Source organism: Magnolia sinica, chromosome 15, assembly GCF_029962835.1.
Source record: "Magnolia sinica isolate HGM2019 chromosome 15, MsV1, whole genome shotgun sequence".
In the NCBI taxonomy this organism is placed as follows: Eukaryota; Viridiplantae; Streptophyta; class Magnoliopsida; order Magnoliales; family Magnoliaceae; genus Magnolia; species Magnolia sinica.
Genome location: NC_080587.1, coordinates 27575266 through 27586286, shown reverse-complemented (window position 1 = coordinate 27586286; position 11021 = coordinate 27575266). Strand labels below are relative to the sequence as shown.

At 39.1% G+C, this 11021-nt stretch overlaps 1 protein-coding gene across 1 annotated transcript; it reads right to left on the bottom strand.

The window, feature by feature from the left end:
- LOC131226897 (transcription factor MYB27-like) lies at window positions 1-1730 on the bottom strand. Its single transcript, XM_058222605.1, has 4 exons — window positions 1619-1730; window positions 1308-1437; window positions 462-550; window positions 1-380 (listed from the first exon to the last, which is right to left on the bottom strand). Exons 1-4 carry the CDS (start codon window positions 1728-1730, stop codon window positions 1-3), a joined length of 711 nt encoding a protein of 236 aa, XP_058078588.1.
- Window positions 1731-11021: the final 9291 nt, after the last annotated feature.

Genomic DNA, 11021 nt, shown 5'->3' with positions numbered 1-11021 from the left:
TCAGTGCTGTTCTGCTTCCCAAAGAGAACCTAGACAATATTCCCATGCTGTATCCACATTACTAGGCACCCATGCAGGGAAACTAAACCCAGAATCAGCGATGCTGCAGCCATTCTGATTGCCCGAAGAATCACCATCGTCCACCATTCCAGACGCCCAATCCGACAATCGGGCCTCATATGGTGAAACCGCAAATGGGTCATCGTTAATCTGCAATCCTAGTTGAAGGAAGACATTGATGTTGTCCTCTGACGATTGACATACATCGTCAACCTCAACTAATCTATGATCTTCTGTGGCACTTTTGAATATGATATCATTTACTTTGTGTGAATGTTTTAGTCCGGTCGCAGCTTCCAAGTCTCTTTGCATGATATCTTCTGTATTCAATGTTGGATTGTAAATATAACATGGTAAAATTGCCAAAAAAAAGAAAAAAAGAATTATAATGAAATCTTTACCTTGAGATTTTTTTCTTAGATGGGTTCTCCAATAGTTCTTGATCTCATTATCGGTTCTTCCCGGCAACTGGCGAGCGATTCTAGACCACCTACAATCATGGTATTATCAGTTTTTCTTGATTAAAACATTAAAAGATTTACTCCTTTGCGTATTGATTGGTGGGCCACACCATGGAGATTTCCAGGGTCATCCAGATTAATGGTTTGGATCACCAAATCATTCTTGATCAGCAGGACCCTAAACTTCTTTCTCAATAGCCTTCAAAGCACCATCAGTTATAATAACGAGGGTTTAGAAAACCTCCAAGAAAACAAACATGACCATTTTGACCTTCCTGATACATTTTTTTTTTTTTTGGGTTAGCTTGTTAGTACACAACCATGTCAGTACACACACTCCATGTTAGCTACCTCCGCTGGGGATCGATACCAAGTCCTCAAGTGTCAAAACGAGGTACCTCCCACTCAGTCTGCCAGTTGAGCTATGGATCTGGGGCCTAACTTGGTCTTGAAGGTGGGTCCCATCTTACACGCTTTAACAAGTTGGCACGTGTTCACGTGTTGAGGAGAGAGATGAAAATGCAGGGCGCGTAGCACAAGGCTCCGTGGGGCCCACCTTGATGTATGTCTTGTATCCACTCTGTCCATCCGTTTCTCCAGCCCATGTCTAATTATCTATCACTCTCAAGAAGTTTTCAATGGTGAGCGTCCAATCTCCACTGTTTCCTGGAGAAAAGAATGGACGGAATGGATATAAAACAGACATCAGGGTGGGCCTCACAAAGCTTAGAGCTGCAGTCAATGGGCGTCTGTAAGTGATCAGAGGGTGAAAATGAAATTGCGTACTTGTTACCCCAGCAAGCATGAAGTTGAAGGATTATCTCTTCTTCTTCTAAACTCATTCTACCCCTTTTCAGATCCGGTCTCAGATAGTTCATCCACCTCATTCTGCAGCTTTTCCCACTCCTCTTCAGTCCTGAAATTCAAATAGAGAGAAATGCTGAGATATTGAAGAGTGACACACACACACACACGCGTTTGAGATCCTAGCCGCTCATCGTCTGGGTGGTCCCACCTGATGAATGGTTCAGCGGCCAAGGATATTTAGTGTGGTGCCCAGCTGATGAGTGGCCCAGATCATCCCCAACTCTACTCACCTGAAGCAACTGCCAAGTAGTCCCATCTCCGCTCCCCCAAAAGAGTGACGAATTTTACTAGGAGCATATCTTCATCTTTCATCCAGGGGCCCTTGCGAGTTCCCTCTTGCATGCCACTTTGCCACGTCATCCTTGTCGAGTGTGTATGTCCCCGTCACCAATGGCCGGATGCATTTCGTGTATATATACAGATGGCGAGAATCGCATGTTAGTTTATCACCATTTTGAATTTCGAAAGCGGATCGATTGCCTGTTTCAGGCCTAAGCTCTGTGGGGCCCACCGTGATATATGTGTTTTATCCACGCCGTCCATCTATTTTTTCAGCTCATGAATCGAATAATAATGCAGATCCAAGGTTAAAGTGGACCACACCACAGAAACCAGAGGGTATTGAACTCCAACTGTTGAAAACTTCTCGGGGCCACGGTAGTTTGGATCAAGCTTATATTTGTGTTCTGCCTTCATCCAGGTCTGTGTGACCTTATGAACAGGTTGGATATCAAATAAAATATCATGACGGGCCTTAGAAAGCTTTCAACCGTAGGCGTTCAATCCCCACTATTTTTCACCGTGTTGTCCACTTAAGTGTTGGATCTGTATCATTTTTGGGCTCATTTCCTAAAGTGAGGTGGCAGAGGGGATGGACGGCGTGGATAAAGCGTATACATCAAGAAGGCCCATAAAGGGTTTGGGCCACATTCCCTGTTGCGAGTGTACAGGCAATCCACTTTCCAAAATGGTGGTGACTCATCCTCTCGCAACCATGTGGTCCTGTAACAAAGCTATCCAGACCATCCAAATTTTGAGTATCACTGTGGATGGAGCATGTATCTAAAATCATTCTCATCAAACTATCCTAACAATCTAATTAGGCTATCAAATGGATGATTAAAGGTTCAAAAAAAAAAAAAGAAAAAAAGCGACAGACCAAATATTTAAGGAAAAAATCAGATGGTTAATGGCATTTCTTTTTAATGAGATTTTTTTTTTTTTTGGTTATGCTCTGCCCATCGTTGAGTCGGTCGACAGTTTGAATTTCGTTCCACGCCGTCCTTCCGTTTTTCCATATTATCTTAGAGCATGAGATACAAAAATGAGGCAGACCCAAATCTTAAGGGGAAACAACGGTGGTGATTGGCAATTAAAATCTTTTTCTGGAGCTACAAGAGATTTGGATCAAGCTGATATTTGTCCTTTTGCCTTTCCCTTATGAACAGGTAGTCTGGTTTTGCTGGGTGTTCAATCACCACTGTTTCATGTAGTGTGTGGTCCACCTGAGATTTGTATCTGCTTCTGGACACACGGATTGATGGCCTGTATATACTACACATGCATCAAAGTGAGCCCCACCCTCAGGGCCGCACCTAATCCGCTCCCTACAACAATACCATGCTCGGTTGAAGGGTCATCGTCATTTCTTAAATCGTGCAGAACTAACATTAGAGTCTTTCCAAGGCATGACACACGTGGGGTTATTTGAAAACAAATTACATGATCCACCACCCGAGTATATATGTCCTCGTGTTTTCATTTCAGTTTGTATAAGCGGTGCACATGATCCACTCATCCGGCCGCCGTTGAAGGTACTGCTCCAAATATCCCCCTCAGTACTGTATTTCTCTTTTTCTTGACCGTCCGTTTTCAGATCCCATTTGAAAGGATGAGAGTGTCCCGTGAAGGATGCCTTTTGGGTCATTTACATCCATGCGGACCCAATAAACTGATGATCTGGATCATTGAACAATGGGCCCTTCTTGTACAAAACGAAGTCTCTGATTTCATTGTGGACGTGCTCCGGTCCAGATCGTATAATTCCTCGGCTAAATTGTGATGAGTTGGTCGATATCAAGTAACTCAGTATGCTATATCATACTGAGCAAACTATGTGGGGCCCACCGTGATATATGTGTCTAATCCATGCTGTCCATCCGTTTTACCCCTCATTTTAGGACACGAGCCCAAAATTAAAGCATATTCAATGCACAAGGTGGACTACACCACAGGAAACAGTGAGGATAATGATGTCCACCGTTGAAACCTTCGTAGGGCCTGTTTATAAAGTCACACAGACATGGATAAATGGATAAAGGGAAAAAGCAAATATCATCTTGATCCAAAACTCCTATAGCGTTAAATGGTTTTCAACCGTAGGTGATCAATTCACACTGTTTCATGTAGTGTGGTCCACTTGAGGTTTGGATATATTTTTGTTTTGGTCTCATGCCCTAAAATAATCTGTTAAAACGGATGGACAGCATGGATAGAAACATACAGATCACGGTGGGCCCACAGCTTACTGGGTCACTCCGTACGCAATCCGCTTCCACTTTGGGACGCGGTTTGGCTTGTGACGCTGCCACCAGCCAGGTGGCTAGTGGTCGGTGCTATGTGGACCCTACCATGATATAAGTGTTTTATCCACGCCGTCCATCCATTTTTTAAAATAATTTTAGGGCTTTCTCCAAAAAAAGAGGTAGATATAAATATCAGGTGGACCACACCATGGGAAAACAGTAGTGATTGAATGTCCACCATTAAAAACCTCCTAAGGCACACTGTAATGGTTATTTGACATCTAAACTGTTGATTAGATCATAAAGACTTGGATGAAGGGAAAACATACATATCATCTTGATTAAAAACTTTCGCATGCCTCAAGAAGTTTTTAATGGTGAGCGTTCGATCAACACTGTGCGGTCCACTTGAGATTTAGATCAACCTAATTTTTGGGTTCATACAATTAAATGATCTTGAAGAATGGGTGGACGGCATGGATGAAACACATACATCATGGTGGAGCCCACAGAGCACCGACCACTATTCATTGGCTAGTGGCAGGGTATGTATCCAATCCGTTTCCTCCGCTTTGTAAGTTTGTAACTAAGAGATGATCTCGTGAGCCAAAGGGTGTGGAAACAGTCCCATGCACCTAGTTGCATTTGGAACCACATATATATCACCTTGGCACATATGCGAAAGATCCAAGCCGTACATCAGGTGGTTCTAGGCGGTAGCGAATTGTCTTGAGATTCAGTCATCTATATTCATTAGGCGGGTCCTGGCTTGATGGTTAAAGGAGCTTGACCCCAAGTCAATATTCAACGTGCTTTCATGGCCCAATGGATAACAAAACCAGCACAAGCATCAATGTGGTTGCTGTAGGGGTGCACATGGAACCGTTGGAACTGTGGAACCGGACCGGAACCGTTGGAACGGTCCGGTTTGGTCCGGTTCCGATTCCAAAAATTCGAGAACCGTTGGATACGGATCGGTTCTAGTTTAAGGCCCCTGTAGAACCGAACCGAACCGTTGATATGAACCGTCGATCCGAACCTTTACTTAAAATAAAATAAAAAAATAAAAATAAAAACTGTACATATCTAATCTCTCTACTCTCTATCCCCACTGCCGCCGCCCCTACTTGCCCTCTCTCTCGCTGACTGGGCCCCTGCCCTCTCTCTCTCTCTCTTTCTCTCTCTCTCTCTCTCTCTCTGGAGCACTGGACCATGCTACAACTGTGCAAACTGGAAAACCGAAGACGGTGTGTAGTTGGCAGTGAACTCGCAAATGGTGTGTAGTTTGTAGTGAACCCGCAGATGGTGCAGAAATGGCGACGTGAGGTTGAGCTTGGAAGGCCCATAGCAGCCCTCAGATAGGATGGCATGTGTGGAGGCAAGGTTTCAAGATTTTCCCTCTCTCTCTCTCTCTCTCTCTCTCTCTCTCTCTCCCACAACCGTGGAACCGATCCGGAACCGAACCGTTTTTCTCGGTTCGATTCCGGTTCGGTTCTATGGTGCTAATGGTCCGGTTCCAGTTCCATAATCTGTAGAACTGTTGGGAACGGTTCGGTTCCGGTTTCACCCCAGAACCGAACCGAACCGACCTATGTGCACCCCTAGGTTGCAGTGCTCGCCAAATTAAAGGCTTTGATCTCACACATATATATTAGATTCGCACGTGCTCATGGGCTATATTACGAGAAGTGCCATACACCGACTAACATGATGGAATGGATAAACTATCCAAAACATTAACCATATCTCCAAAAAAAAAAACTTAAGTATATAAGGAAAGAGTTTTGCATGGAATTTAAGCCATTTATGAGAGGAATGTGAATTTAGTCCAATGTAGGTCATGCCATTAGCCCGAATCTTTACCATTGATCATACATGCGTGCTTGCTTAGTTGTGCCGGGCCATGGCTGTGGACATGCATGTGTGTGCGGACCGCGCCGGGCGAGTTCAGTTCCGATTCTAGGCCTAGGTCTGTGTGGGGACCGAGAGTACACTTGCACTAATGGTTCTTGTTTTGTACTCTAAGAGTATACTCTCGTCCCTGTCAATTTTGTGTGCATTTCAAATCAGGGATTCGTCTGTTCAGGTGGTCACGTCAGTTGGGTTCATATCCAACGGACCTAGCCCATTTAAAACGGTATTTTAAGCCTCTAATCATGGTTTATATATAGACATATTCTTTTTTCGAATTAATTCATTAAAAAATCGACAATCTCTCTCTGATTTTTTAAAATTCATCTCTGGTACAGTGCCGTTTTGTAGATTGAGTTTGCTGTTGAGTCAAATCACTTCGATTAAGTTCTACATGCTGCTTCAAGCCCGTTTACAATAAGTACACCATTGAGACTTGGTAATAGTTGTTGTTTCATGGAGGCCAACTATCCAAGATTCCTATTGCACTTGAGACACGGTCGAAGGAGCAAAAATTTTGTTTTAAGTCGAGTGAACTAATCATGCCTCGACTCAAATAAATAAGTCATCTTTTCTTAATTACTTTATTTTATTATTTAATTTTCTGTTTTTTCAAATATTATCTACTATTTTCAGCACATTATTTCCAATAATCTTCAAACCAAATATTTAGTTGTTGGAAGCAATAGACATCTTATTCAATATTTAGAAATAGAAAAGTTTTTTTTATTATTTTATTATTTTTCTTTTTGTAACTAATGTTCGACTATTTTTCTAATTTGTTGAAAATTGAGTTACAATTAGAAATCTATTATTTTCCATGGCTAACATTATAGTTAACCCTATGACTGAATTGTCCAAAATCGAACTGTTCGCTGGATAGAATTTTTAAAAATGGAAACAAAAAATCAATTTTACACCAGAAATATTAAATATTTTTTTACATTCTTTCATATTCATTTATAGTTGATCCAGCTAACGAAAATGAATTTAGAGATACCAACAACTGTAAACATTACATCATGAATATCTTGTCCAGTGAATTATACAATATTTATGTTTCTTATGAATCTGCTAAGGACATTTGGACCTTATTAGTAAATAAATATGTCATTGAAAATGCAGGCTTTAAGAAACATATTATTAACAGATGATAAACTTGTTACGAAGTAGATTCATGATTATTAGGATCTGGTACATGAATTGATGATTGAGAGAATAAAAATGGATGAAGTATTCTTGCCAAAAGCGCTGCTTAAAAAGATACATTCTTCTTAAAAAGAATACAAAAATAGAATGAATCATAAGAAAAATAACATTCACTTATAGTTGATCCAACCAACAAAAATGAATTTAGAGATGCCAATAACTGTAAACATTACATCATGAATATCTTGTCTAATGAATTAGACAATATTTATGTTTCTTATGAATCTGCTAAAGGACATTTGAATCTCATTAGAAAAGAAACATGTCATTGAAGATACAAGATTTAAGAAACTTGCTATTGCAAACTTCCTTCATTATGAAATGGCAAATGATATACTTGTTACGAAGCAGATTCATAATTATTAGAATCTGGTACATGAATTGATGATCGGGAGAATGAAAATGAACGAAGTATTCTTGTCAGAAGCACTGCTTAAAAAACTACATTCTTCTTAAAAAGAATACAAAAATAGAATGAATCGTAAGAAAAATAACATTTATTTAGAAAATATAATCATACACATAAGAATAGATGAGACTAAAGAAACGGATATCAAATTGAAAATGCAATTGGGTCTATATCAAAGGCTAACCTATTAGAAACAAGCAAGCACAAAATGGCAAAAAGAAAGATAATTATTACAATTGTAGAAACCCTAGACATCACTTTAAGAAGTGTAGGTTAAAAAAGAAAACAAACGGCCAATTCAAGAAAAAAGGGGCCCTATTACTACTGTAAAAAGCTCGGACATTATAAAAATAAATATAGGCTTAAGAAAACGAATACAAATCTTGAGTCAATATTACTGAAACTGAAGAAAATTCAGACATGGTTGTCGCTGTAGTGTTCGAAGTATTCTTATTAAACAACATGGAATGGATATTAAATAATGGGACAACTCGACATGTATGTAAGGATCAATTAAGCATGTTTACATCTTATCAAGCGACGAGAGATGAGAAATAAGTGTTCATGGGAAATGTTCGATCTTCTTCAGTTGTTAGAAAATGAAATATTCCTATAGGGTGTGAGTGTTTAAAAAAAAAAAAAAAAAACTTAAACTAGATAAGTCTATAGATAAGTTTAAAGCTAAATTAGTTACAAAAGATTTTAGAAAGAAAGAAGAATATGATTACTTTGATACATATTTACTTTTAACTTGAATTACAACGATTAAAGTATTAGTTGCAATGATATCCATATACAAACTAGTAATATATCTAATGGATGTTAGAATAACATTTGTAAATGGAGAATTAGAAGAAGAAATTTACATGGAGTCAAGCGGTGGTTATGGACGTGCATGCACGCTAGCACGCCGCACCAGGCCAGGTTGCATCCGAGTCCGGATCTGGGTCTGGGTCTGTGTTAGGACTGAGAGAATAATCGTACTAATGGTTTTATTTCGTACTTCACGAGTATAGTTGCACCTATCGGTTTTGCGTGAATTTCAAACTAGGGATGTATCTGTTCGGGTGGTTGCACTAGTTGGGTTTAAACCTAATGGATGGTGTTTTAAGCACCTAATCGTGGTCTATATATATACTTACTCTTTCTTTTTTTTTGAATTAATTCATTAAAAACCAATAATTTCTCTCTGTTCTTTTAAAATTCGTCTCTGGTTTAGTATTATTTTCCCAACTGAGTTCGTTGTTGAGTCAACTCACTTCGGTTAAGTTCCGCGCTGTGGTTAGAGACCATATGCGGTGAGTGCATTGTTGAGATCAGGTAATAGTTGTTCTATCTTGGAAGCCAACTGTCCAAGATTCCTGTTGCACTTGGGAAGTGGTCCAAGAAGGCTAGATTTGGTTTCAAGCCAAGTGATCCAGTCACACCTTGACTTAAACAAATTAGTCATTTTTTCTTACTTTATTTTATTATTTAATTTTTATTTTTCTGAATATTACTTGGGGCCTGTTTGTTAATGCTGAATTTTTGCACTTAACATGGAATTTGGAAAATATTTTATGTTTAATGGTGTTTGTTAACATGGAAGAAGGATAGCGCTCCACTGTTTTTGCCGAAATTTTTTTATGATAGGAGTCTAGCTTAATGGGGAATTAAGAATGCTCTCCGTGATTATTATTTTATTAATCCAAATTTGTCCTCTACGATAAAGATTTTCTCCCTTGCGTTATACACATCCCAACTTTTAAGATGGGGCACTTTTCTGAGCCCATCACGATTTATGTATTAGATCCGCTTCGTCTATTAACTTTTTTTTATATCATTTTAAAACATGATTCAAAAAAAGATGCACATTCAAAACTCAAGTCAACCACACCACATAAAGTAGTGGGACAAGAACGACTACCATTAAAACCTTCCTAATGTCCACCGTGAAGCTTATTTCCCATCAAATCTCTTTATAAGGTCACAAAGACTTGGATGAAGTAAAAACACAAAAATCAACTTGATCAGAACCTTATGTGGCCCCAAGAAGTTTTCAATGATAGACACCCAATTCCCACAGTTTCTTGTAGTGTGGCCCACTTAAGCCTTATATTTGCCTTATTTTTTGTCTTAATTTCTAAAATAATATGAAAAAAAATGAATGGACAGTATTGATAAAATATATATATCATGGTAGGCCCCACAAAGCCCGTAATTATCCATATTTAGGTAGCTTGTGGTGGGGTAGTACGCAATCCCCTCACGGATTTGGGGTGCGAATTATGTGCAAATGCCTTTCGTAAGAAGTTCCTGCGGCTAAAATCTTAAGTGAAGCCCACCGTTATGTTTGTGATAAATCTAATCTGTCCATCCGTGTTTTGAGATTTCAGGACCCGAGACAAGAAATGAGGAGGATACAAGACTTAAGTGTGCTGCACTAAAGGAAAAGGTGGGTAGGAAAATTCCTATAGTTGAAACCTGCTCGGGGTCGACAGTGATGTTTACATGCCATTAATATGGTTTATAATGTCATTCCTAGTGAGGTGAACTCAAACCACAAATAATAACATGATTGAAAACTTCTGTGGCCCCACGAATATTTTAATTATGGGCGTTCAATCCTCACATTTTCGGCCCATTTGAGTATTGGATACGGCTCATTTTTAGCACTGTCTTAAAATGATCTAACAAAATGGATAGACGGGGTGGATTTCACACAAACATCACGATGGGCCTCACCTAGATTTCCAGTGGAACTTCTTGGGAAAGGCTTTTCCATTAAATATGACTCACACCTAGGGCCTACTATGATATATGTGACTACATCCATACCGTTCATATATATTGAAAGCTTATTTTAAGGCATCATCCAAAAAATAAATTAGCTTCAAATCTTAGATGGACCTTTGTATAGGAAACAATGGTGATTGACCATTTAAAAATTCTTTTAGGCCAGAAAAGCTTTGGATCATGTTGATATTTGTGTCATCTCTTCCTTCAACTGTTTGTGATATTTTCAATAGGTTGGATGACAAATAAACATTTATGTGAAGAGTTTTTAAGGGTAGAGATGCAATCACAATTGTTTCATATGGGTAAATGTGTTAAATTAATATATTTCAAACATTTTAGACATTAGTTAACAAACAAGTTATTTTACATTCATTATTAGTTTTCCGACTTCAGATTCAGACTTTAGATTCAGGCTTTGGAATTCAGATTTAACAAACGGTCCTTAGTGTTTTCGTCACATTATTTCCAACAATGGTCCTATTTAGTAAAAGTAGAATCCTAGTTAGGTGAATGATGGCCCAACCATGGATTGTGGAGATTCTTAAAATGCCCTAGATTTTATTATGATCTTTATCGTTCCACACATGGCATTTTTAATGGATCATTTATGTTTTTTTTTTTTAAACCGTCTATTTACAGCCACTTATTAAAGGTTAGAATCTTCCAACTTGGGACATTTAACGTGGCCTACTTGCACAAAGTGGCACATCTAGATACTATTCAAGTGTGATGCATGGTTGGATCCTTACTCTTGCTATGGTGGTAGGCTCTCAGGAGTTTCAACACCCGATTAAGGGTTCG